This window comes from Phalacrocorax carbo, chromosome 8 (genome assembly GCF_963921805.1).
Source record: "Phalacrocorax carbo chromosome 8, bPhaCar2.1, whole genome shotgun sequence".
NCBI classification, from domain to species: Eukaryota; Metazoa; Chordata; class Aves; order Suliformes; family Phalacrocoracidae; genus Phalacrocorax; species Phalacrocorax carbo.
Genome location: NC_087520.1, coordinates 25817548 through 25845008, shown reverse-complemented (window position 1 = coordinate 25845008; position 27461 = coordinate 25817548). Strand labels below are relative to the sequence as shown.

At 38.2% G+C, this 27461-nt stretch overlaps 2 protein-coding genes across 5 annotated transcripts in view; one reads left to right on the top strand and one right to left on the bottom strand.

Moving 5' to 3' along the window:
* PRMT7 (protein arginine methyltransferase 7) overlaps positions 1-20479 on the bottom strand; it is a 45985-nt gene extending 25506 nt beyond the window's left edge. The window contains exons 1-18 of one of the 3 annotated variants that reach the window (XM_064459323.1): positions 20293-20478; positions 19656-19829; positions 18793-18829; positions 17324-17473; positions 15999-16107; positions 15551-15663; positions 14122-14363; positions 13802-13979; positions 12628-12755; positions 11678-11819; positions 11095-11178; positions 9803-9850; positions 8540-8629; positions 7468-7629; positions 5178-5252; positions 4215-4375; positions 2936-3032; positions 968-2345 (exon numbers count right to left, since the gene is read on the bottom strand). In XM_064459323.1, the coding sequence (XP_064315393.1) occupies positions 2187-2345; positions 2936-3032; positions 4215-4375; positions 5178-5252; positions 7468-7629; positions 8540-8629; positions 9803-9850; positions 11095-11178; positions 11678-11819; positions 12628-12755; positions 13802-13979; positions 14122-14363; positions 15551-15663; positions 15999-16107; positions 17324-17473; positions 18793-18829; positions 19656-19750 (2070 nt within the window). In that variant the 5' untranslated portion in view covers positions 19751-19829; positions 20293-20478 and the 3' untranslated portion in view covers positions 968-2186. Of the gene's footprint in view, positions 1-967; positions 2346-2935; positions 3064-4214; positions 4376-5177; positions 5253-7467; positions 7630-8539; positions 8630-9802; positions 9851-11094; positions 11179-11677; positions 11820-12627; positions 12756-13801; positions 13980-14121; positions 14364-15550; positions 15664-15998; positions 16108-17323; positions 17474-18792; positions 18830-19655; positions 19830-20292 lie in introns of those variants that run through there. The other 2 variants (XM_064459325.1, XM_064459324.1) reach the window with 2 other exon arrangements.
* On the top strand, positions 20475-26587 carry SLC7A6OS (solute carrier family 7 member 6 opposite strand). 2 transcript variants are annotated; one of them, XM_064459333.1, is made up of 5 exons: positions 20475-20717; positions 21603-21980; positions 23850-24050; positions 24879-25008; positions 25480-26587. In XM_064459333.1, the coding sequence occupies exons 1-5, from the start codon at positions 20532-20534 to the stop codon at positions 25599-25601; spliced, it is 1017 nt and encodes a 338-aa protein (XP_064315403.1). In that variant the 5' UTR covers positions 20475-20531; the 3' UTR covers positions 25602-26587. The 2 variants fall into 2 exon arrangements, with proteins under 2 accessions (XP_064315403.1, XP_064315404.1); XM_064459334.1 differs by having other exon boundaries at positions 20478-20717; positions 23853-24050.
* The last annotated feature ends 874 nt before the right edge of the window (positions 26588-27461 follow it).

The following is a 27461-nucleotide window of genomic DNA, read 5'->3' as shown; positions in this document are numbered from 1 at the left end:
ACATATATAATACCAATAACAAAATGCATATTCCCATCAATATGGATTTCTTCCATTTGGCATTTTAGCAAATTTATCTGTTTTATTTTTTCTTAGGAAGTATGATTCAGGCACATATACAGACAGTTGTCTTTGAGAAAGTTAACACTAGACATTAAAATACTGTAAATTCAGTTGTGGTTTTGTCCTATCTTACATTTTTGAACATATAAATTCTAATATATTGCTGTCATTAGTTCTGTGTTCCCATTAGAACACTGTATGATTCTCTTAGACCCAGAATCATTTCTGCAGTTAAATGCAAAGCAGCTTCAGAAGCTATTCCTACTGCAGAACGAGAACAGTGGATCATGCTTTCTGTGTCAGGCCAAGAGCAAACACAGGAGGCAGCATTTAAGTTTTTTCCGCTGTGTTATCACCAGGAGCAGAGAAACATACAATGCAAGCCTTATGCATGCAGGCTTGCACAACTGTCTCTGTGCCTTTTTTGTTGTTTGTTTTTTGTTTTTTTTTTTTTTTTTTTAATAAAGGACCAAGCCTTTACCATTTAAAAGGCTGGGCCATATTACTGTTCCCTTTACAATTGTACAGTGTATGTTCCCAACAGAACAAAAAGATTTGTGCCACCATACTTTCTGTGGACTATGATCAGTGTATCAAATTTAGAAACAACTGTTTAATGAAGAGCAACCTGTATATCCCAGCAGTTTGTAAGAAACTAGAGCATGAAGTTAAGCATCTACAAATCACTGTTTTGAAAAGTAAAATCCACAGATCTCAGTATTAGCTGCAGAGTTTTTGTTCTGGTGAAAAACATTCGTCAGGTTTTCATTGCTTCCCGACATCTATTAAGTGTTCAGACCTTGGTCAGGAAAATAATTCTGAAAAATTTAGGAATACTTCTGATGACTTCCATATAAATATGATGACACTCTTAGGAAGAAAAAGAAGAAAAATTCCTACTCACCAGAATTATATATCATGGTGACCAGGAAAGTAAAGTAGAGCAGGCTCCTGCTCCCTCATGGCTTCTTTATGGCATTCCTTTCACTTTGCTGAAGTTGCTGCTCAGAGGAAACAGGAGTACCTTTGGTAAGCAGTTATCCCTGCAGCTGGCTGACATAATTTAGGACAGGCAGTACATTGATGTTCTACTTCCCTTAATAGGTCACACATACAAGGTGGATGCACCGACTGTTCATCTAAAGCAGAATTAAATTGCACATGCATGGACATACATTACTATTTCAGCCACCGTGATTTGGAATGCAGTTAAGAAAACCTCAGTTGTGGACATGTGCTATTGCAGAACAATATATAACTTTAGCTAAACTGGCAGATATTATTTAGACCTCTGACAGAATGTGTGTAAGGCCGCATTTTTCATCACATGATGCATATTAAATACCTCTTACAGATTTGCAAGTTTTTTAGACTATGCCTCTTCTTTTGTTTCTGGTCAGAATAGCATCAATTTGTCACTTCCAATTAACCCAGATAGGTACATTTTCTAACTTCCAGTTACACCTTTCTAGACTTTGGTCACTGTTTGGCAAACACCTCTTCAGAAATACAGCAGCTCAGACTCCAGCAGAACACCAGTGCATCATATTTTAATTCACTGACCATTTCAGTCTAATACCAGCCACAACTTACACAAGTTTGCGAGCAGCTAAACTGTTTCCTTCTCCCTATTAAGTGTACTAATAGACATATGTAGCTTGACTTGGGATTTCTTTTTGGGGACTCTGAAGATTATTTCCCATTTTACAGCGACAAGAGCAAAGCCTGGAAATAGATGAGTTTAACTCTCTTATCTGCTGTTGGTGTAAGGTTTAGTGTTTTCATCCGCTCACATGACTTGCTGGTTATTGCATGGCAACTGTTCTGTAGCCCCATAACATTATTCAAAGCCCAAAAATACCAGAATTTCACACTGAAACAGATAAAAACCAAGTATGTGTATATACGTATATAAACCCTGTCTGGAATACCTGTCCTTAGGGAAGTGTTTTTCTCTAGCTTGCCAACTATGTATTTTGAAAGCAAAACCATAAAGGTTTAAAGTCTATTTTGGAACAGTCAGTTTGCCCTCTGAGCACAATTAAAAAAAAAATCCCTTTGCCATACAAAAAATATTATATAAGTTTATTATAATTTAGGAACATGAGTAAAAGGGAAGTCTTCTAAAACAGCTTAAAATCCATGGCAATCTCTCCTGTCTTTGTGTTGAAATTTATAGCATACGTGACAGCACTAGGAAGGTCTGACAGAGTTTCTGATTCAATAACAGAACTGAAGAAATAAACAGCTTGCTTGCAGTGGGGATTCCATTCACAGTTTCCCTACAGGAGAGAGTTAAAAGCAAAAGCAGTCAAAACTCTGGTATTATTACTAGACTGTTATTACTATAATGCAATAAGAGCACAAGAGTTCTTGTTCCCAGTTCAGTATACAATGATCACATAGTTAGCACTTCCATTGCCATCCAGTCCATTATAGGAATGCATAACTTGAAATGCCATATGCTACACTGCAGAGTTAAGTTGTACAGGAAAAAATTGATTTGGCCAAAGAATATTTAGATAGAATACCGGAAATACTTACTCCTTACCTTCAAAATTTTTGCTTTTGTTAAACTGAGAAAAGGGATTTGTATTAGTAAATTCTACTTTGAGCTAGCATCATATTTAAGTTCTGGATGTTGTTTAAAACTATGGGAGCATATGGATCCAATTCAGACTCTCCCATTTTAAGGTACATCTCCTGCTCCCCCAAAAAACATGAACAGATAGTTCTACTAGCTCTGCCTACATAGTATTCAAACAGTGTAACAAAGAGAGCTACGTAAACCAATCATGGCCAAGACACCGATTTTTCAGCACTGTCATCCTATAGACTTTGACGTAATAAATAAATTGTATTGAAGAAATACCTTTTCGTTTGAAATCTGCATCAGTCCTGTACTAACAGAGGTATCAGCATCAAGATGATATTCCATCCACAGAACTGCTCCATGGCTCTTTCCTTTCCTGGTGAGAGGTCGAGGACCAAAACCTGTTACTTTATACAATATTGACAGCTTAAACACTGCACCCATTCCTCACATAGTTTAGGTGAGAGCTGTAAAAGCATTAATAACTTGTTTCCTTGAAAAAAAAAAAGCTGAACAGCTGAATGATTTGGTAAATGGGTAGCAACTTAAAGTTTTTTAGATTTCATATCTGCAAATAAGACAAGGAAGAGGAGAATGTGTCATAATTAAATCCACTCAGAACCACAGTCATTTAACAGGCACTCGATAACATGGCATAAATTATTCAGCAATTATTTGGGGAGTACTTCCTTCGGAGACCCCAGATTCTATTGTTTCTGAATTTTGAGAAAGTATTTACCACATATCCCATCTCACTCCAAGTGTCTGCTCCACGAGGAGCAGAGGCAATTCCAGCGTGTTGCCTGTAAATACAACAGCTGGTGCAAAGGCACAAGAGACCCCATGCAGATGGTTTGGGATTTTGTGAAACCATGAACTTTGTTTCACAAAGAGAAACATATAATTACAGCAGTGTTTGAGCTACAAAAGCCCTAGATAGTTAAAAATAACTTTCCCATTTTTAATTCTTAACACCATTTCAAGTTTGAACAGAATTAAGTACAATCTGTAGTTAATGAAAAATATCTCAGAAGACATGACAAATATAAAGATTGTTAAAATTACAGTTAAAAGGAAGAATAGCATATGCTTTAAAGCTATTGAACAGAATAATTTGGAAAGCTAAAAAGGAACTTTTTCTGCAATAACTCAGCAACAGGGAACAAAAAAAGATTAAAAACATCCAGATGATGGTTCATTTTCTCTAAACTATAAATTAATCTGTTTAAGTTTTAAATCATGGTAACATCTAGAAAAATGTTATTTTTGAAACACAAGCATATTATCTACGAAATTACCCTTATTGTTATAGCCTATGGGGAATAGCCACAGGAAATCTGTGTCACAGTAACTTCCACAATTTGAGGTTACATTTTTAAAAATGGTCAAGTATGCTCCCACTAATTAACTACATTAATGAACTATATATAATGTATTTTATGATGCTATGATTTTATATATATACGCACACATTGAATAGATATATACACACAAAGAGATTGAATATGGTATAAAAAATAATTATGACAAGAATACTTACTGCTATAAGAAAACTCACCGTAGAAGATTTACAGAACCCTCTGTGCTGAGACAATGTTGCGGTACAGTCTTTCTGAAGTCAAATGTCAAAACGTCCTGGGGGTCAGAGAGTGACTTGCAAGGATATTCCCACAGAGGATGAGGTTCTGCTTCCTTGGATTCCTTGAAATTCAGAGAATTCTGAAGAAAGTAAGTAATAAAACTATCTGAAAACAATCCAAAGGCAAACAGTCCTTGTTTTCAAATTAATTATGTGTTCTGAACCCAGAGTATTTAAGCAATAAAGCTGCAAGAGGACAGGACTGCACTTCTTAGGCACAAGGCAAAATACGTACTGCATGCATGAACTAATGATTCATTATTCATAATGAACTCATAATGAATGAGGACTATGGTCCTCAGTAGTCAACCCCAAACAGGCGCTTTAAAAATACAATGCACTTAACTTTTCTTCTCCCTTGAGATTAATTCTACTTTAGAACTACCTGTACTATAAAGGCAATCTGAATGGCTAACTCAGGTATGGATAGCTACAATACAGCTCTAGAAACTGATACAGAAAAATCTCACTTTTCATATCTATTTCTCTGAAGTCAAAAAGCCCTTTTCACTTTCAAAAGTATCTGCAAGGGCAAGTAAAGGCAGCAGGATTCATCTATGAAAAACTCCCAGATGATTTGTTTTCGAGCTCAGAACAGGATTTTGAGAATGGTATTTTTCTTTTTGAACAAACAGAATTATGTTCAAAACAGTGCAAAGCACTGAAAAGCTTGCAAATGAGAAGAAACATACAACCCCAAAACCCATGGCACTGAAGTTACTGTTTTGCAAGAGCTAAATAGCCACCATATTTACGAAAAACTAAAATAATAGTGCTCTGCCTAACATACAAGTTTTTCAACAGTCACTAAATAATTTTTTAAGCCAAGGTGAGTTTTGTTGTTTTGCTGACTTGTGCTGAAACTATTTTCAATCTTCTTACTTTAATCATATCATCCATAGTCTGAACATCAAAACCTTCACAGGTGCCACACGGACTCCGGATTCTCCATAAGTCCTAAAAAAGAAAACCAGGATTTTGTTTGGCTTTATTAAAAGAAATAGGAAATTAAAAAATAATTTTAGCTTTAGATTAGACATTTGATAACAAGTCAAATAAAGACTCTTTGCTATCTAATCATTCCTAAACCCTTAGAACTACTGCAAGAATCGGAAGAAGTGTACTCTGCAGCACAGATAAGTGCTCCCAGTTGCATCAAACATCTTACAGCCTACTTCCAAAGATTAGTAAAATCATTTTACACATTTCATACTATGCCTCTCACTGACTTTAGCAGTCCACTGGACAGACGATGATTCAGTTCAACTATTGCCTTTTCTTAAACTGCATTAACGGTCTCTCAATAAAACTACAACATTCACTAGCTGTGGATATAGACATTTTATTACTTGTTCATTGTTGCACTTCGCAACCTTAAGTGTTCCTGCTTTACTTGATGGCAGCAGGACTACTATAAATTTAAATAAATGCTGTCATAATTTATGCCTGAATCCAGCATGAACTAGTGACTACAAAAAAACATCTCCGAATGGCATACCTGATAGAACTATCAAATCAGACCGGTAGCATCTTGCTCCCTAAACACAATTATGGACTAAACAAGTTCTTAATTAAAGTAATTTCATCAAATTCTTTCTCCTGGATCCAGCTTTTGTGAATTGCTTAACTGTAATGACATATCCCTATTCAGACAAGACAGAACAGCCAAGACAGATCCAGTTCTGCAGAATATCATAAAACACTATGTTTGTTCCTTTTGTCTAACCATAAACTGGTAAATGCAGAGGTTATTTAAAAAAAAACAACAACCCAGACTCGAGTCTTTGGGGCTAGATTCACTGCTGAGCAAAGAGGAAAAGGTAAAATTAAAGCAATAGCTTAATGGAACAAAACACTAGCTAAATGTTCTACCAAAATAGCTTTGTGGAATCATCTCTGAAGGCAGCCCTGTACATAAATGTGTAAAACTAAAGTTCAGGGGACATGAATGTACTTTACGTTCTGCTACTAGATTGATGAGTAATCCTAAATCGTCACTCTGCATGCTTCTGTTTCCTCAACCAGGAAGAGAATAATGCTTACTTCCTTACAAAGTGTTGAGTTCTAGGGAAGTAAATCCCCTAGATAAGAGATCATGGAATTAAAAATAACTGTTTATTTCAATCTGATTACTGATGATTAGTCTTATACATCTGCTTCCCATTGCAAGATTCAGTTCTACATTATTTACTCAGGATATATTTAAATTGTCTACATTTTTGCAGAAAACTGAAAGGTATGTAAAAACATGCAGCACAGTTGATTTGTGCATTCAAAAATATGTATGTTCTTTTTCCCTCTGGGACTAATCAAAGGTAGAAGTAAGAGCTTAAAGACCATTCGGACAAGGAAACTGTTAAGGGAGAGAAGGCTCACACACAAAACTACACAGCCGGAGAACCACACAGTGGGAAGAAAACAGAGAGGAAAGACCTGGCATTTTTAACAGATAAACTGAAGGTTATGTTTATGTGAAAATTCATTAGATGATAGGCATTTTTTAAAATTTATGGATATGCATATTTTAGTTACACAATTTCAGACTAAAGAGTTCCCTCACTTAAGCTACTGGACAAAAACTTTGTATATTAATTATGAAAGTACTTATTTAATTTCCATTGTCATTGTAGGCAACTCTTCACAATCTTTACTGACCAAGTCCTTAATAATGGCAAAAAAGTTTATACCTTTGTACAATTTCTGAAAGATGACATTTCAAAGTTATTTTTAAGATGTGACCCCTATTATGTGCTAAGTTAGAACTGTGCACAGCCTCAACCGGTTAAAAAAGAAAACATGCAATTACGAATCCTGCCTACAGTCTTATAAAGCATCACTTTAAAAATGGGTATTTTGCAGAATATCTGATTTTATAAATAACCACAATTCTCACATGCTCCAGCAATATCTCTCTAATCTAAAGAAATATTTGAAAACATTCAGCTCTTTCATTTAAAATGGTAAAATTACTCAAGTTAATTTTCTGACAAGAGATAGCTGAAATAGCAAAACGCATCTTCAAGATGTCTTTTCTCAGGTGGTAAGTGCAAAACATATTGAAGTGGACAGTATTAAGGTGAGATAAACTTGTCATTAAAAAAAATCCTGGAGGAGTACCCAATTTTAAGTGGATTTGTGTAAATATCAAACGGATAGTTCTAAACAATCTCACCTGAAACTCCACAATCATCATGTGCAAAGAGGCAGACTGAGGTAGGACAGTGACATTGCTGGTAAGGTGAGTGGTCACAGCTGTCCTAGCGTACCAGAAATACAGGTTATGCCATGGCAACAAACTTGTCGTAAAAAACGGCTCTGCCACAAGAACAGAAATCTTGGCAAAGAAGAAGGAGATAAGACACATTATAATAAATAACAACAACGCAGTAACACAGGCTGTTTACATACTCAATAGTTGACAATGCAATATCACAAGTGAAGTCATCTAGATAAAAACCTGCTGCTTCACACGGATTTAATTACTGCATATACCGCACTGTAGGGGAATAGACAGGGATCGGCGACCGGAAGATTACGGGATGTGACGGAAAGATAGACTCCTCCCCATAGGAGTGGCAGGAACAGGAACCGCAAGAGCTATATAAGCGTGTGACGCAGCCAAATAGATGGACATTTTGTATCCATCATGTTGATGTCTGTGCATCACTGTCCCCAGGGCGGGCAGAGCCCTGTGTCCCGGAGGTATGCGGCCCAAGATAAGTTCTCCCGTAGAAGCGTACAGCTACACCGCACAACACATCTTTTTGTGGTTTTAGTTAGCAAATTTTAAAATTAATTTTCCTGCAAAGTTTGAGAGAAAATATTTCCATTTTAGGTTGGAAGGCTTTGTAATGAGAATCATAGAATTTTGAAACGTTTAATTTAAGGATGTTAGTACTTCCAAATAGACTGCAATCTTCTGAGTGGCTTGAGACAGAAGAGCTACAGCCTAGTAGCACATATGCAGTTAAACCAGTTTAAATGCCTTAACTACTGGTGTAGATTATACAGCAAGGGAAAGTCATACCCTTTCAAAAAACAAAGCAAAATCCCTCCCACAGTCTTTAGTCTCATTTAGTTTTAGTAGGACAAGGTCTGAACCATCTACTCATTACATTTTATATGAACTGCGATATAATGGGATTCATTGAGGTTACAGTAGCACAGTAGGAAAGCAAATTTCATTTTCAACTTCTGCTCCACACCACCCGACTGAAATTCAGTATTGGACAACTGTAACATACCTTTTTATCTTCCAAATGAGATGATGTCAGCGATTCAGGATGCGCTTCTATTATTTTAATTTTATCTTCAAGATGATTCGCTTTAAAAAACTACAAAAAAAAAAGTAGTATACTGTCATCAGCAAAAACTACAGTTGAGACTCAAACCTATACCAAAATAATAATTTCATTGAAAATAAATAAAAAAGAAACCAACCAATAGCCAAAGAATTGTTTAAAAAACTGCCTACCCATAACTCATCAGGATGATTCTAGTCTATTCTTGAAGGGCGCATGCACTTACAGCCAACGTGTCGCACCTAGTGAACTTAAAGCACATGCCCTACATATTCCTTCATTGAGTATATAAAAAGGAGATAACACAAAAATTGCCTCACCTTCATTCATTTGTACTTTGAGGCATATGGGAAGGACAGTCAAGAAAGATAAAAATTACTTCAACTACAAATACACTGCATATTTGGCTTCTGTTTGAGACCAGGTTTCTGTCCTAACTTGCCTTCGGTTCATGTTTGTGTATTCCTAAGCTGCAGGCTGAGATCGACCTCTCTCAAATATATAGGGCCAACTAAACCAGACACAGCTGAACTATGACTTCTAGAAGCTGATCCAGTCACTTCTTAGACATTAGTTGCCTCTCCTGAACAGCCTCCACTCCACTGGCAGGGCCTTCTGTGCTCTACCCAAAAACAAAGCAGCTGCAACATTGCTTGCAGTTAAGACCCACTGCCTACTGTCTCCTAAGAGCCAAACAGCAGAGCAGGCATTCCCAACTTGGAAGACAGAACTGCTAGATGCCACTTTCCTGGTAAGACTGGCGCAACCTATGCAATGCTCTCACATTCCACTAACCTTTAGAAACAAACAGCTTGGCAATGAGGGCAGCAGAGAAGCAGCTCAAGCAGACAAGCCAACAGGCATCTGCACGGAGAGATCAAGCACTGGCAACCCTAATTCCCTCTGCTCAGCTCAACTTCCCCAGTGGCCTATCCCCTCATGACTAAAGCTATGAGACTGGATATATCTCCAATGGGATGTATTCCTCCAAGTATTTGCATAAAGCTCTGTACAAATACCAGGTAAAAAATATTCCTCCCCCCATCACATCCCACCTCCTAAAGTCTTGTCAAACTATGATGAAATACACTAATTAAACTGATTTAACCTCCAAGCAATTGATGCAACGACAATCAAAGGCATCAGCTCTGGCCTTAGAAATGCCGTAAGTTCATTTATTGCTTTAACAGAAAACTGAATACTCACTTTTTTCATGACAGAACAGGACACAGCAGAGTTTTCTAATGTAAACACCTAAACAAAACACAAAACAGCTGGTCAAACTAGCTTTATAATTTTTAATTAAAAGATTATGTAAATGAAAAATGCAGGAACTATTTTGATGCCCTAGTGAACATAGTTTGTAAGAACCACGCATCTATTCCACAGCCCGCTGTCACGTACCTTTTTAACAACAACAAAAACAGCCTCAATAAGTACAGGCTAAATGATGCTGTTTTCACAGCCATACAAGAAAAAAAAAACCAACAGAATGGCAACATTTCTTTGACACTCTTAAGATGCACGGAGTATATTAACATTTCTGGTAGGCATGTATTTACTCCTCAACAAATGCAAGCATATTGCCAGTGTGCTGAATCAACCTCCAGTAGTGCTTACTCCTTGTAAGTACTGTTTAACACAATCTGACTCTATCAGCTGGAAAAGGCTCAGACATGCAATGCAGCACACCAGCCTTCTGAAGTAAGAAAAAAATCAGGTTTTATTCAAAACTGGTGAATAGTTAGGCAATATGCTGCAACAGGGCTAGGAAAATATTATTGAAATCTTTGTCTGCCCTATTCATTTCCTTTCTCCTCAGCAGTCATCTGTGACTAGCCACTACTAAGGACAAAAATACAGGGGCCATGGATCACTGGTTTAACTCAGCATGTTTATTTCTACAAAATTGCCTAGCATCTTCCTCAGGATGATATTACATTACACGTTCCCAGACATTCAGTCCAACTATAATAGGGCTCTTCAAACTAAAATCTATGAGAGAACGCATCAGGTATATACAGAAGTGAGACAGCCACACAGGCCTCAGCTCTCACTTACACACAGACTCAGTGTTCTTACTGTTTCCTATCTTGCTGTTACAGACCTTCCACTTCAGACTAGATAATAAGTGTAATTATGGACTTATGTAGATAAAAGAAGAAAAAAAAAATGCCAGACATTTAGGTTGGTAAAAAGAGTATTTCCAAAAGCACCAAGATACAAGATGGCAAACAGTGGGGAATGAGTAACACCACTTTCATTCAAGGCTACACATTGGTAAACATCAAAACTGGTAATTATTAGCCCCCTAGACTTCAGCTTGATCAGAAAAGAATTTAACCCCCGCTTCAACACAATCGGAGCCTCTCTCTCACTTGTCACTGAGAGGCACTGGAAATAATTAAATAATGGGCTGCAAATGCTGAACTATACGAGAGAACTAAAAATACCAAGCTAAACCACCAAAAGCAGAAAACCAGGAAGAAGTACTGTACCTGCTTTGCTCCAAGATAGTGAGCCAGCATAGGCAGCAGGCTGCCATCGCTGATACAAAGGCAAACACTATCTGTTTTCAGAACCTACAGAAAGTAGATAGTCATTGTTATTCCAGATGAAAAAGTTTTCAGATTCTAGACATTTTGGTGGGGTTTTTTTTTCCCCACTTTATACACTTCCGTATCAAACATATCTCACTGGGAGATACAGTTGTTAATATAACCACTTCAAGCAGAACAGAATAGCATAATAAATGTTCATGTTAATCCCCTTGTTTCAGGTCAGAAAAAGTTTGCACAAAAACATATCAGGTGTCATTATTCAACTACTAATACTCCTTCTAACAAATACACAGAGCTGCTACAATTCCCATGCAAAAATGGTTGCTTACAATTTAAATAAGTAATACCAAAGTTTTCATAACAAAACATAACTTACATCTGCTGATGTAAATAAAATATACTTTGTGAGCAAAGTCCTTTAGCAGGGGAGAAACAAATTCCATAAATAATTACTGCAAAAAAAACAATACACACATCTATCACAGAAGCCAAAAAAACCCTACAGGCAACATGCACTCACTTTCATTAAAGATTTGATGTATTGGCGTGTTCGGTTCTGATCATTTAGTTCTCCAAAGCGTGGTCTATTCCAAAGAAGATGAGCCTGACATCTACAAACAGGACTCTCAACACGAACATCTGCTTTATTCTCCTCGTCTCCTCTGGAAAAAAATTTCAATGAAGAATTAACTACAGCATCAGTAACTTGTTTTCGCAAACAGGTACATTTATGCATTTTAGCTAGTACCCACATTAATGCATACAGACTCCACTGTTACTTGTTCAAATTTACTAGTTCTCCAAGGACATTTTTGTGGCTTTGCATTTCCAAATAAGAGGAAGATAAAGGGCCACTTTTTGCCTTTTTTAAAAGACAAAACCAAGAACCGCCCAAACTTTTCCACTAACTGTGACTGTTAGGTATTTTAGGTTTTGATCTTTTAGAAAAAAGTTACTCATTTGGATTCCTTAGTAAAAAAGGCACATAAAATTCAGATATTAACGTTTAGAGCTGGCCCTGATTTTTAAAAATGTTAGCTGTTATTGTCATCACAACCAACGTGATTAAGCTCCTTTTAATTTGAGCAAAAGACATTTATCTCAAAAAGACAGTTCTGACTAGAAAAATAGACAATGGAGACAGAATGGCAATTATTTCACTCCTTTACCTACCTGTCAGCTCAGCTGAGCTGTATTTCAGGATTTCCAGGAACCAGCCATGAGTGGTTCTTGTTTCTCTGTCATGGAATGCCATCAAGTATAAGGCAGGAGCCTGCAGTCCAAATCTCAACTGTGTTTTTATGTATAGCATGTTTCTTTTATGTGGCGCATTGCCCATGAAGTGGCTTTTAAGAATTTTCTAGTCTTTAGGTTCTCATCTTGCTCTTCTACAAAATAGCTGCTCTAAGAGCAGCAAATACTCGAGCCTGGAGTAAAATACCACCCTTTTTCACACACATGTATTATTACCTGGCTTTCTGCAGCTTATACCACACGGAGTACTCATCACGACAGGCGGTCAGGTACACCTTCTCACCCTGGAGAACTGGCTCCTCATTTGGAAGAAAGTAGACACACTGCATCCAGTGGTCTCGCCACTGAAAAGGGTTGATAAACAAAACCTTAGGAAGGCACTCATAAATAGTGAATGGAAAAGTAAACAAATAGCAGGAAACCAGTTAGTAAGAATGGGCACAACTTCGAAGCACCGAGGTATAACTAGTTGAAAGAATCTTGTTCACGTTAGCAAGGCTGAATAAAGACTAATACTGCATGTTGAATACGTGTACTTTATATAGATTTCTTACAACAGAATAAGCCTGAGGCCACTGGCTTGCTGAATAGCTAGGCTTGTGTTTTAATAAAATTAAAAACAAATCCAAAATAGACTTTGTATTTATTAATGCTGTTTCACCTCTATATTTCACTTATGTTAGAAACCTGTATTGAATTGCTAATAGTGACTGGTGGTTGAAGCCTCATGCATCAAATGAGGTCACTTAGTGTCACTCTGATACTACAGCACAACGATTTTGTGTTTCAAAAGCTATTTTCTGCATTGCAAATATTCCGAGCTGACTGGTCATTCTAAGATGACTGAACGCCTTAAAGCTTGACAGTTTCAAGTTTTGTCCTCAAACACGGTAAGTGCAAATGATCATTTTGTAGCTTCCTTCTGACAAAGGTCATCCTCCTAGTAAATACATTCATACAAAAACACAGGAATCTAATAGTGGTCTCCCATTCCTCTAATTATCCAGTATCAACCCAGCATTTTCCCACACCGGCCTTTTTTATGGGAGTATAAAAATCTTACCATAAACTTAACACTTATTTGGAAATGTAACAGAACTACATGAAAGCAAACTACAGGCTAATATTTTGACCAGGCATAGAGCTTCAGTTTTAAAGGTTTACATTAAAGCTAACATGTTAAGTTTTACATTAAAGAAAACCTAAAATGGGTATATACTATAGTTAACATTTCTATGATTTGCTTATTTAGCATCTTCCAATATATAAAACATAAGCAAAGTTCCTATACAATTTAAGGGACAGCTGCTTAAAACACCTAGCATGGCCTTTACTTAAAATAATTACTGAGAATCATCTGATGATAGCATTTGAAGGATCAGTATTTTACCTGGAAAGCAGAAGTGGATTTTACCCAGTATGGAGCCATTGTGCAATTTATCATCCCAGAGGGGTCCATGTCAATATCCCACCAGGAAAGTACAATTTGTGCCTTGCCAGATTTTACAGGCTCCAGCTGCACTGTGTAGTAGGTAGAAGCACTCCTTACTGGCTTACTGAAATCCACGCTGCAGAGAAGCATTAAAATTATAAAAAGAAACAGTTCAGCACTCTTCAAAAATTCTCATTAGCTTCTTAAGCTGAATACACAACTTCTATAAAAGGCCTAACAGGGAAATTTTGTTTTGAACAAAACAAGGCCCACCTTACCTGAACATAGTCACCACATCACTAAGGATAGTGAAGTCACTTGAAGGCATCTGATTCAGTTGGATATCGCAAACAGAAGGAACACCTGGACAGTTCTCCATTTCTGAAGGCGAGACAATAATTTTTTCACCATCCTCTGCTTTGACATGTACAGGAAACAGTTTGTTCCAGGACCACATTCTTTTGGATTCCACTAATTGGACATACACTGTTGCCCTGTGAGGCACTGCCTCACATCCTTCCTGAGTGTTCAAAATAAAGGGTAAACACATTCAGTAAGTTTGACTTATTAACATGCATGAGAAATAAATCAACTTAAATGTGAACCAATTTAAAGAAGGGTTGGACTGGGAGCTTTGAAATTTTAAACAAATTATTTCAGAGACTTCTGTAACATCTGAGCACTTTCTCTTCATCTCTCTATCTGTGAAATACAACACACACATCTACTCTCTTGACTGTGGTTCAGCAAGGCCAGATTTACTTTATTAACCATGCAACATCAGTTTACTAGCCTCAGTTAAACTTGCATTTCCATTCTTATTCTGAAATAACAGATCTATCTTGAGCTTCTTAAGGCAGATAACTACTAAGCTATCATTATTAAACCAGATTGCAGTGAGTAAATAAGAAAAATAATGGCTCAAATATTTACGCAATGACAACTTTGTATCTGTGTTTTAAGAGTAGAAAACATACGTTGTTCAAAAAAACCCCACTGTGAACTAAGAGCTAACTGTGAAGTCCAAGAAAAATACTTTTACAAAGAGACTACTTAAAATTTAGAGTTACATACAGAGACCAGTAAAAAGTTATGGAGTGCTATTGTCTTTATATGTAAAACTGGTGAAAATAAATGTAGAAACCCAAAGTAAGTTTTCCCACCCACATTTTAATTAAAGGAAAAAGTTAGAAAGGATAAAAGAGAAAGCCCTAAAATTATACCTATGGATTATATGTCAAAAAACCTGGATATTAATTTGATTACAGTGTTTGAAGTTTTTCCACAGGCAAAAAGCATGCGGAGCATCAAAAGCTCCTTTGGGGAAAAAAACCCCAAAATTAAGCAATGCCTGGGAGTCCATCAAATTCAGGAGGAAAACCTCATTTTTTAAAACATCTTGGAACAAACTACTATGTAAAGCTCCAAATCAGAACTGTATGCCTTTCTGAAAGACATTTGTTAACCAGCGAGTTATTGGTTTTAATACAAAGCAACTAAGTGTCATTTCAGAGCCTGTGATTTACAATATGAACTCCAATAGCTTTAGTCTGGGAATAAATCTAGTAAATTGTTCACTGAATAAGAAATTAGCACAGCATGTATTTACAAAGCCTACATCAAGTATAATCTCTATCCTAATCCAAAAAAGACAAAAGAGTTTCTCTAGGGATAAATGTGACATGCTATCAATTTCTATTTTCTTACCTGTACAAGATATTTGTGTGCATGCTCATAGGTTGGTAAAGCTCCTTCTCCTATCAGCTCAGTATCAAATAATTCTGTTACCAGGATGTTTGCACGACACTGCATATCCCCATCTAAAAGACACAGTTTAATATTGTAATAGTAAGACTTTATAAAAGTCTTTCAAGAAGATGACATCCTGAAAACACAAGTAATTAAAAAAAACTTACTCCTATTAGAGAACCTGGTGATGACTGCAGATTATTTTCCTTTAGAAGTTTATTATGAAATACAAGTGACTACTGAAATACTATTACACTTCCTTTTAAAGTAAATTTCCAGTGTTACTTTCTAGAGAGTAAAGTTTTGCTTGCTTTAATTAAGAATATACAGAAAATAAGAATAAAACATATTCCTTCATGGTTGTGAGGTATTTGCCAATTTTTTTAACCTAGCCTATTTTTCTCACCTGGGCCAACTGTGACTTCAGTGGAGTGCTTGTTGATTACCTTGATCTTGTCTCGAAAACCATTTTTCTCCACTATCTTCACAGCAGCATTAGCCATGGGCTTGAAAACCTGTAAAAAGCAAGAGTATAACAATCTGGTAAATTAACATTAGCTTTCAAAAATGAAAGGACACCAACATAAAATGCAGTATATTTAGTCCTGCAAAGAAGTCAACATCTTCTCTATCTTTTCCTATGTTTGAAGTTCATTACCACGAAACAAAACAGCAAGCCTCACTTCAAAAGTTCACGAGCTCCAATGTCACTGTTACAAACTCAGTATCAGCTGTCTCCAAAAGCTACTTCAATTTAACTTTTGAAAGACAAGAATACACATTAAGAATATTTCATCATTTACATTAAACAAACTTGTTTAACTATGAAGAATGTGTTGAAAGGGCTTAATGTCCGTATCTAGTTCTTATACTCAAAAATTTCAAATAGTCTACTCAGCCACACAATCTGACTGCTTAAGACAAGACATTTGTGGCCACTTTGGAAACCGTCACAAACGTCTCTGATTGCTTCCTGTGTCTCCATGAAAGAGGGCTGTCCCTGCAAAAATTATCATAGGATAAAATCCTAGATTAAAAATCCACATAGATTTTTTACTTGGTTAAATATCACACAGCACTCCTTCAACTATGACCTACAGACAAGTGAATCTTCTCTTTGTTTCTTCAAATGCACTAAAAAAAAAGCTAAACTGGCCAGAATCTTCTTAATATAAGTAATGGCTGCTAATGGCCATCAGGATGTTTCTTAACTGCCAATAAAAAACGGAGATACTCTATCTAATCATGAACAGGTGGAAAAATCAGTTTATGAGACAGTCTCTTTATTATGATGTGGTCCATGTTACGATTAAGTGGTCTGAGAACCCATCTCCAGGAGCTAAAACTTATGAAGATCAGCAATATGGTTAGAGAATACTAAAATTTTTCAAAAGCGTTGTTAAAGTTTTCCATATTACACTTGAATTTTGATAACTTGACAAGACAGAATACTGTAGAACTTGCCTCAGTGATTTTAATATGTACATTTACAGAAACTGGTTCAAAAATGAAAAATGTATTACTCCTTTTCAACTATATTCTTGTAAGACCTAAGTGGTTTTGACACGTGAAAGTATCAAGCTTGCACGTCAGAAGCCACAATACAAAATAGCATCTGCTGCTGCTATAGCATCTACTCCACTGATCATACAGACAGAACTGCACTGAAGCTCTAAAAAAAGGCTATGAACAGGCATGCAGAAGTATGTGCAACCCGTAACAAATGCTCACCTCAATTGCATAGCAGAAATCTGCACCAGCGGAAGCTGCCATCATAGACAGGAGTCCTGTGCCAGTCCCTATGTCTAGAACAATTGCCTTCTCACCTCTTGCTTTTACTCTGCTCACTGCAGCATAAATACCTTGGTAGTATTTCACATTCTGAGAAGAAGAAAAAGAAAAAAAATCAGCAATCTTTAATGCATTTATACTTTTACTTTTTGTGCAGAAATCTTGCATTCTCCAGCTATGAGTCTGTAATTAGAAAAAGGCCTACAGACATTCTTTATGCTATATGGTCACACCACAGCCATTTTCAGCAAAAGCAAGTAGTTTTGGAGAGATCAGTCCATTTAAAGGACATCAGTTTTCATCACAACGTTCACATTGTCATTGATCAGTCAGCTATTTATAGCGCATGCATAATTTACAAATTCAATATATTTTATGGAGCAAATAATAATAAAATCCATGTGAGACACTACTGTTCTTCTGATTACTTTTCCCTTGCAGCAACACCCATAGTCATATAGTGCCTACAACAGCACAAGAGCTAAGGTATCTTAGAGTTAGATTCCTCTCCACATCTACTGAAAAACATTCATACGTGAGAAGCAACACATGTAAATACTGGCTTTTGGTTACATGCCATTAAGTGGGGCTACAAGCATACCAGCATTACCAGCATTAACAACAGGAAAAAAAACAAATGCTGTCATCTGTCAGCCACAGCATACATATTGAAATATAAGCTTATATTTACTCTGTAACAGCCTGTTGTAAGACATTCCTTTCCAAAAGATTTATCAAGCCTTTCCAAAGAATACACTATCTTTGGACATTATAAATCTAGAATGTCTGCTGGATCCCTTCCTAAACAATTCTAGTTAACACTTTTGACATATAATTCCAGTAGAGTTGTTTTAATTCCTTAGACAAAACTTGCAGTCTCTATGTGGCTTACTAAATGCCTGATCCCACTGGCACGTTTCAATTCAACGTGAATTCAAGACTCATAGTGTAGGCACCATAAAAGTCCTTAAAAAGGTTATTGATGAAATGGTTGACTAAATGGCTGGAGCAGAAAGAACATTTAAACCGTTCACTCCAGACTTTATCATGCCTGTAGATATGGCATCTCAATTTTATTCTCAATCCTAAGCAGTAAATAAGAGCTAAAAATACCACAAAAGAATGTAGACTTTACTTATATTCCTGTAAAAATTCTGTGTCAAAAATGTCAAATATGGAACAGCAAAATCAGCTACCTAATATAAAGATCATGTTCTGCAGTAAACAACAGAACACTCAGACATAAGAAGGTATCTGTTGATTTAAGAGCAGGTCTGGTATCTTACGGGCTACAAATTTGATCATTTCATCTTTCAGAGAAACCTGTATAATCATGCAGCGACAGCTATTCAAGAGAAGGGAAATGAGTATTTCCTCACCATTCAAAAGTTTTTTGCTTCTATACTTACTCTGTCTTTATCGTGAAGCATATCTGCATAGCGCGACCTACAATAAAAAAGAAAATCCAGTCAAAATACTACATGTTGCAAAGCGCAATAAAACTGCTAGATCTTATATAGCCTCCTTTGCTTTCTCTTCCTAAGGCAACTGGTCCCCACGGCCCATAAATGCACAGATAACTGACATGCTTTTGAAGATCTGAACTGCTTCCCAAATCCATGGAATAATGTAAATTCAGTGATCTGGTCATCAGCATATAAATGAATTCACGAACTGCTGACGTATATTCTCTCTTCAGCAATGGACCCAATACACAGACCTACGGACAAACTGCTGTGAAATAACAGCTGGGACAGACAGAGGTTCATACAGAGCAGTACATAGCAACGAAGCCTACTAACGGCCTCTCATTTGTTACTAAGGTTTACATTTCTTTGGTCCCCATTTCTTAATGGGTTGCACTACTTAAAAATATCCCAAAATCTAATCTTCCCAACTTCTCTGGCTGTTACATTAAGCTCTTAAGAAGTTACTACAGGAGGCAACTGGCAATTGTTTGTTACATTGGGGATTTAAAAGAAATTTAATCAACGTATTTTGCCACAACTCAAATCACTGGCAGAATTAAGATAAGCCCCTCAGAAAATGTTAAAAAAAATATAGAAGGAAACTACTTGGAGAATACTTTATAAAATTCTACATTTATACTTCTGCCTGTAAAACACAGGGCACTGTAACATTTAGACTGTCCTACAGACTGTTCATTTCATGCCCTTGGAACAGAATAAACCCAAAAACTGTCATAAAAGCAAGTCGGGTTTGCCCTTTTTTGTAGCTTTAGTGGAACAAGCAGCTGTTTTTTCCAGCATACCTTGCAATTTCCTGATGGTAGTCATAGTTCTCATCCTCTTCTATCCACTCCATTGCACCAGTGGTTGGATTAGCTCTTCCACAAAAGGTCTTCATGATCAATCTCAATTTGTGTTATATATGTACTATGAGCAGTTTTGCTGCTTTGGCTTCAGTATAATACTCAAAATACTGGCTGTGAAAAAAAAACAAAACACAAAACTTCCAGTGAGAACAACAGACGCCACTTTAGCTCTGGATACATGCATATACTTTCCCTATTACACCCGCCTTGGCCGGAAGCACTGGTGACTGCCTTGCGCTTTTTCTGTAAGGATGTTTTAAGTTCAAATCTGTCACCTCGACGTGCTCTTGAGCTCAGCCCAGGAAAAAAAAAAAGTCACCAGTAAATTCTCAAGGAAAAACACCTCTCCCCGAGGCGAAGCGAAGCGCGTCGGGTCGGGAGAGACCAAGCACCCTCTCCCGGGGTCCCACACCCTGCCTCAGGGGGGACCCGCAAACTCCGGGCAGCGGCAGCACCCTCTCCGGCTGGATCCCGGGCCGCGGCGGGGAGGCCGAGGCCGGAGCGAACCACCAACGGCGGCCCTGGGCCCGGCCCGCCCGCCAGCAAGGCAGCCTCGGCCCGGACCTCCCCTCACCTCAGGGAGGAACTGCGACGAGAGATGGCGACAGCGTTCTTCGCTTATCCTCCACCCAACACCAAGGAAGCAGCCCCGAAAAGCCGCGGCCTCAGCTCATCGTCAGGGCCTGGAGCTGGAGCCGGCCGCCTCACTACCACCGGCCCGCCATGCACCGCGGCGGGGCGGGGTGGGGCGCGGAGGGAGCGGGGCTCCGGGGCCGACAGCGCCGGCAGCTCACCGCCCGCCCCTTCCCGTCCATGGCGGGCGCGATGGAGCGGGCGGCGGTGCTGCGCGTCAAGAGGAAGCGCGGCGGGACGGAGCCGGTCGAGGCGCTGCTTCTCGCCTGTAAGCGGCTGCGCACGGAGCACGGCGGTGGCGGCGGCGGTGGTGCCCAGCCGGTGGAGAGGAGCCTCTTCAAGCTGGTGGCGACCGTGTCCTCCAAGGTACGGCGGCCCTGCCGCCGCCGCGCTTCAGGCCGGCGGGGGCGGTTTGATGCAGCCGGGGCATCTCCTGGTACTCGCGAAGGGGCTTTGGAAAGCAGCAAGCTTTTCTGCAGGTTTACAGCGCTGCTCCACACGGGTCTTTCAGGATCCCCTGTGGATGCGAAGTTCTGGCTAGTAGCCTGAGAGCAGCGGTCCGGTGCGAAATGCCGGCCTGCCCGGACAGACGGGTACGGCGGCCTTCCCTTCGCTGCTGGTTGTGCAGCAGCAGCACACCTGCGCGCAAAGCAGGCTGTCAGATAAGTAACATAGCACAGAATGACCGCCGTGAAAAGCTGTGCTCAGCACTGGCTTTTCAATGCTTAGACTGTTCTTCGCTTACAGGCTACAGAATAGTCAATAAGCCAAGCCTGGATTTCTGCTGTTTGAGGTGCTGAAGCTCAGCCCTACAACGTTAACAACTTTCATCCACTGTACAGCCTTTTATATCTAATGAAACTGGTCTTTCTTGGGAACTGGCCTTTATAGGAGACTGTACAGGGTATCTCATGCCTTAAATTTAGGACTATCACAGTCTACTGAAGGCATGTGTTTTTGTTTGGAGGGTTATTCTGCACCACAAAGTGTATTGTTTACAGATCAAATTGAAACAGTCTTACAGTTTACAAATATTCTATACTTCTTTCCCCATATCAAGAGAACTTTATGATAGTTGTCTTGCTTAAAGCAGTAGTAGAAGTTACTTGAATGTTGTTAGGAACATTGGTACTGTGGTCCTCAAATACGAAGCACCAGTAATAGTAGCTATAAATCACTTTTGGGAAAGAGTATGACTTACTGTGTTGATGGTGTCATTATATTCCTCTTTCGTTTTGTTCCTCTACCCAGAATGAACCAGTTCAGAAATACGTTCAAGAAGTGATCACTCGAGACAAAGCAGCTCGAAGTCTGCGACCCTCTTTAGGAAGCACTCAGCGAATCATTCAGGAACTCCGTTCTTCTAAGCAAGTGAAAAGGAAGGAAAACCGTTACCGTGTAATAGCCAGCCATCGACCTAACTGTACTGAAACAGTTGCACCTGTCATAAATGACAAGGGATCGACTGATGGTGACAGATCAGACTCTGAAGGAACAGAAGATGCTTCACAAAAGGAGAGCGATGCTGTTGATAAGAGTTTGGACTGCTCTGGGAAGTTCCAGTTGTTTGATATTGAGCAAGAAGAGGAGGTGGTGGGAGACTCCAGTGTAACTGCTGCAAACCAACAGGTCAGCAAATGAACTCAGTGTTCTTGAAGTACTTTGATATCACTGTTGACTGGTACATGTGGGCAAACTGACTGCTGTGGAAGTTTTTTTTTTACATTGTAAGTATTTCACTATTTAATAGGAGCTGTAACTAGATATGTCCAAGTTGGAATATTGTACAAAGAGTAACTTGTAAGGATCCTTAAGTGCACTGATGTTGTTGCAACTGACAGCTGTTGTGGAATTGGCTGCTACAGGAAGGGCTTGTATGACTTTTTTTTTTTTCCCTCTGTACCCTGTTCTGATGTACAAATTCTCACACTCATCTCTAGGCCTTTTGATTAACTTCTCTACCTAGAAAAGAAAAAATCTAATTCAGTGTCTTCTCATCCACTCAGATGCCTAGGCACGTCACTTGTAGGCAAGATTCACTAAAGGAAAAGATACTTTTGAGTCTCCTCAGAATTCCAATATGTAGTTTTATTGTGTAGTTTGTTTTTAGCAGAACTCTGGGTGTCTGACAGGCTGCTGAAGCCCCTACATCCTGTTTTAATTAGTACTATGAGTTAAGTTTATGTTTTCAGTTGGAGGAATCTGCTCAATAACTAGAATGGTTTTAAAGTATGAAGAAGCTCTGCCTTCTGTGTAGGGCTGCCCTGCATAGAGAGTTATGAAGATTTTGTATTAAGGAGACATGGAAGAGGAGGAGAGGACTGTGTATGCTTTCTTTAGTAGTTCCTTCACTCTGTGTAAGTATGCATGGATGCTTTCTTTAGGCAGCCCATCACAGTTCTGCGGAAGACTTAAATGCTTCATGTTAGAGAAGATACTTGGCTGAGGAAAAGCCCAAGCAGCTGTCATCCTTCAGCATTTCTGATAGGTTATTTCAGGGCTTTGCCATTAAATTTCAGTATGAACTCTCACTTTCTATTAAGCAAGTAGTTCAAAAATATATTTAAGATCTGTTAGTTAACTGTTCTCTATCACTCTTGCTGATTAGAAGAACCGAAATGGAACTGAGGTGGCATCAGAATTTTCTTTTTACTCTTTTAGAGCTAGCAGTAAGTGTTGAAAGCAAGAAGGCGGCTTTCTTTTTCATTCTCTGAGGATTGAAAAGTAAGTGAAAGGCTGGTCTGTAGCTTTTACTCAGAACTACTTAAGTAGTTCAGGAGACACTGCTGTGAATTTGAAAAGATATCCTGAAAAGCTCTAGCAGAGAAAAATAGGCAGCAAAAACCTGCCTGTGGAGACCTTCAAGTGCAGGTCACTAAAGCAAATACATTGCAAATAATTACGAAGGAGAAAGCGTGAAGAAATTTCCTCTGTGTTAATGTTGAAGTGAGGAAACAAAAGAAATAAAGAACACATCTTTAGGGCCTGTCAGCCTTTTCCTGTTAATCTGTCACATTTTTGTTGTTTCTGCTGCACACTTTGTACTGTAATCTGCTCGCACATTATCAGTGCTACTGTATGCACATCTTTACTGCAGTGTTGCAAGCGTAAGGCACTACAAAGCACAGGCTGTCTTAAAATTTGTCTTTTCAACCAGCATGTAATCAGAAACAGATGAGCAATTCTATGGGATTAGTCATATCCCCTTCAGTAGTTCCTGAGGAACTTGTCCCAGTTGTTTTCTCCTATTATCGGAAACAAAGCATGGTTGGCTGTACTATGTTAATTGGAAAACTCTTTGGTGTCTTTCTATTCTAGGCTGCTGATGTTCCAAATATCAGAGCTCCAGTGGGAAAGTGTTTCAGTCTAAGATTTCAGAATGTCAACCTTAGCTAGCTGTTGGCTACTGTCTACAAAGAAAACTGTTGGCCATAACGAAGACCTCGTGCACACGGCTTCAGTGGAAATATGCACTTTTCATTTTTTATTTTTTCTCAGCAGAAGACTGATCCAGATGTGATTCTTTGCAATGCAGTAGAGATGATCCGTGAGCGTTTAAATGTTTCTGAAGACAGTAAAAAAAACCACTGTGAGAAAGAAGATGAGTATGTTTATGACATCTACTATATGGAAACATCAGCCCCTGGCTGGATCCAAAATATCCTTTCTGTACAGCCATATAGAGAAGAATATGAACTGGTAAGGACGTGGGAAAACAGATCTTTCTTAAATAGAAAAGTCACAAATAAACCTGCTTAAAGTCCTAGCATTAAAAGTTGCCATGCCAAGAAAGACCCTTTGAGATACTACACTTCTGTGTTAGACTTCTTGTAACTGCCAGTCCCGTGTTCCTCCAGGTTACTGGTGATTCACGCAAATCATGATATGACAATGAAAACTGAAGGGATAGTGCTCATGTGCTCAGAAGAATTTGTCTGGCTTCAAATTGCCAAATAAATTTTGGCACACAAATGTAAACTTAAGTAATTTGCATCTCGTGACTATAAGGCAGTGATTAAAGTGTAGTTGTAAATACTACTAAGGGGGGACATACTTCTTCAATAGTCAAAGACTTGACTTTAATCCTAATATGAGACGTTTTCTTGTGCTAGAATTGTCTTTCAGGGACTGTAGAGTTAGGAAGTTAAATGTAAGCTTTAGTCTTTCCTTGTATAGATATTGTCATTGATAGACTTGCATATCAGGAACCTGAAGCTGCTTTTTCTTTTCCTTGACGTATTATGAGAAGGATTAATTTAGACATTAACTTTGGCATTTAAATGCTGAATCGGAATATTTAAATGCATGACAGCTGATTTTTCACTTAAAGCAGATTGCTATGCTATGGTGAATATACTGACAACACAAATTTTTTCTACTGTGTGCTTTGTGCAACTGTTGAATAACTTATCCTTTCAGTAGATAAATATCTTGTGGATCTTCATGATTTGTATAGATGGATGAAAAACCGCTTAATGCCAAGTGTCTGCATTTATAGTGAATGTTATGTTTTGTGTTGATATGCAGGTAGATGATGATCATGTTCATGGGGAAATATATGAAGATGAAGATGATGAAAATGATGAAAATAACTGGCGTAATGATTATCCTGATGAAGATGAATTCTTACCTGAGGAAGACTGTGATGGAGAAAAAGGTATGGATGTTATAAATATCGTTTGCTTCCATGCTGTGCACATATAAATCCTATCCATTTTTATATACCATCTTTCTAAAAAAGCAACTGAGCACTGCTGGGGTAGTGTTCCGCTTTTATAATGGGTTAAATCTGCTTAGAGAAGGATCATGTTTCTTGGAACTTAGATCTTGGATCTTACAGTTTTTGCAAAACCAAAATCGAGAACTTCATTTCAGGCTGCTGCATTTGCAAAGGATTGCTTTTTTTATAAGGAATAGATGATTTGGTTCAACATGCTTGTGAAACACTGCCTCTGCTTTAACTCCCCATCCCTAGCGCACTCCAAGCATAATTCAAACCTCACCAAATATAGAAATTGTTTGGACTTGGTATTTGTTAGTTACTCAAGATGGTTAAAATAGTCTGATTAACCTAATTGCTTAACTAAAAAGATGGGATAATCTAAAAGCATTCATGCTCTTTCTTTAGACTCTGAAGAGAGCCTCAGTGATGAGGACCAATGTTACAGGAGAAGAACATGGAACAAATACCGACAGGAGGTTATAAAAGAATTTGGATATGATGAGATCCAGGATTTGGATTCTGACTAACAGCCCTTTTTTTGAAGATTAAATGCATATTGAAGATGAAATTCTACCATTACAGTAGACCTGAAAATTTAGGCAGCTGCTGATGGCTATTCATAAGAATGTTGAAATAAAAATAATACAATAAAACCCCAAACAAAACAAAACCCACAAACACCCCCCACCCCCAGAAACCGACTTTCCAGTAAAAGTTGTGCTCATTGGGACAGTAGGAAACCAGTCTTTACATGGATGAGCTTTAAGGTAAACTTCTCCCTGTCTAGCCTTCTGAAACTGCTGGTGACTAGCATGGTCACCCCAGTGATTACTGACTAGGCTTGCGTATTAGGTATTAGATTGGGATTCCAGTAAACACTAAAAGCTTTTACTGTCTAAGCAGCCAACTGCAGCTGGTAGATATTAAACAGAGAGGTGTGAATATGCAACTTGACAATACAAGTTTTCGTTCCAAGCAAAAGATACTATATGCTTTAAAATAATTTTTCTGCCTGTTCTCTGATGCGAGGTTCTGAGGAATTTTTATTTTTTTTTAAAAACCGCATGCCCAAGCATTTGTACCTGTACTGACAGTACCTCCACATTATATATGGGGAAACTGCTGTGGAAGATTTTTTTCTTTTTACATTGTAAGTATTCCACTATTTAATAGGAGATTTAACTAGATCTGTGCAAGTTGGAATATTGTATAGGGAGTAACTTTTGTGAGGATCCTTAAATGCAGCAGCCCTTCTTGTCATGACTGATGTGTCAGGTTTCACAAGAAGATGAACACGTCTGCCATGATGGCAAGTGGCAGCCCTCGACAAAGGCACTCTGTCCTAGTGCTTTCTACTGTATTTGTTTTTAAGTTTCAAGTTACCTTCTTGTAAGTACTTGAGCATATGAAATGCCTTGACCTGTCCATTTTATTGCTGGATCTCCAGTAATTCTACTATCAGAGTAGAACAATATATGTGCATTTAAGTTGTAAATAAAGAATTTTTGACTAAGTTTTCTTTACTCATTAAAAATCATAAGAGTTGGTACAGCTGAAGCCATGTCAGCATTTTAACTTTAAAACAACTTAATCTTACCTGTTTGGTAAGCACCCTCCTACTTGAGTCTGCAGAAGTATAGCTAATAGGATGTTAGATCTATGTCAGTCATGAGCTGTAGGTTGCAGCAGTGACTTTAGGTCAGTTAGTTCTGGCTAGTGAGGTCAAGGCAGCAGGAACAAAATTTTTTGTGTGTGTTTTCACAGAAAGGTTGATATGGCTCTTAACCTATGCCACAACCCTAGCCTGGTAAAGCTATGCTGCCCGCTGCACAGATGTCTCAACCTAGATACTGAATTTATTCTAATCATATGAAAGACTAAAGAGCTGTATTGTAGTAGCTAAATGCTAATTTTCATTAAATACTGAGAAGACCCTATATATTTATGTGCCAACTGTGCACAAAGTTCCTCAGCTAGAATTTAACTATATTAAGTCCCAATGCTGCTTCACAAAGATAGCCCAAGACTCTATTTTATGTTAGTTTTCACGATCTACTACCACTTGCCATTATCTGTAGCTTTTTGTTTAAGATAACCTTCGTTATCTTAAACTTGGAGTCAGTACAATAACCCAAATATTCTCACTATTATTCAAGTGGCTGATGCAAATATGGTCCAGCATTTGAAGTGTCATTGCTTCATCAATTACAAGATTTAGTTCAACTTAAATGCACAAAAAAAAGCACATGTGAATAAACTCAGGGCAACTGAGGTAAACATTCTGAACTAAGAAAAAAATTCCAGGTATGTTTTGATGTATCTCTCACTCTGCTAGCCAAACAAACTGGCTTAACCAAAATTCAGTAATCAGAAGGGTCCTGATGTTA

What these genes read in the sequence shown, in the direction of transcription:
- SLC7A6OS (XM_064459333.1), top strand. Translation starts at nt 20,532, where the DNA reads ATGGCGGGCGCGATGGAGCGGGCGGCGGTGCTGCGCGTCAAGAGGAAG. An exon ending in TAACTGCTGCAAACCAACAG is followed by an intron (nt 21,981 to 23,849) that starts GTCAGCAAATGA and finishes ATTTTTTCTCAG; the next exon opens with CAGAAGACTGATCCAGATGT. An exon ending in ATAGAGAAGAATATGAACTG is followed by an intron (nt 24,051 to 24,878) that starts GTAAGGACGTGG and finishes GTTGATATGCAG; the next exon opens with GTAGATGATGATCATGTTCA.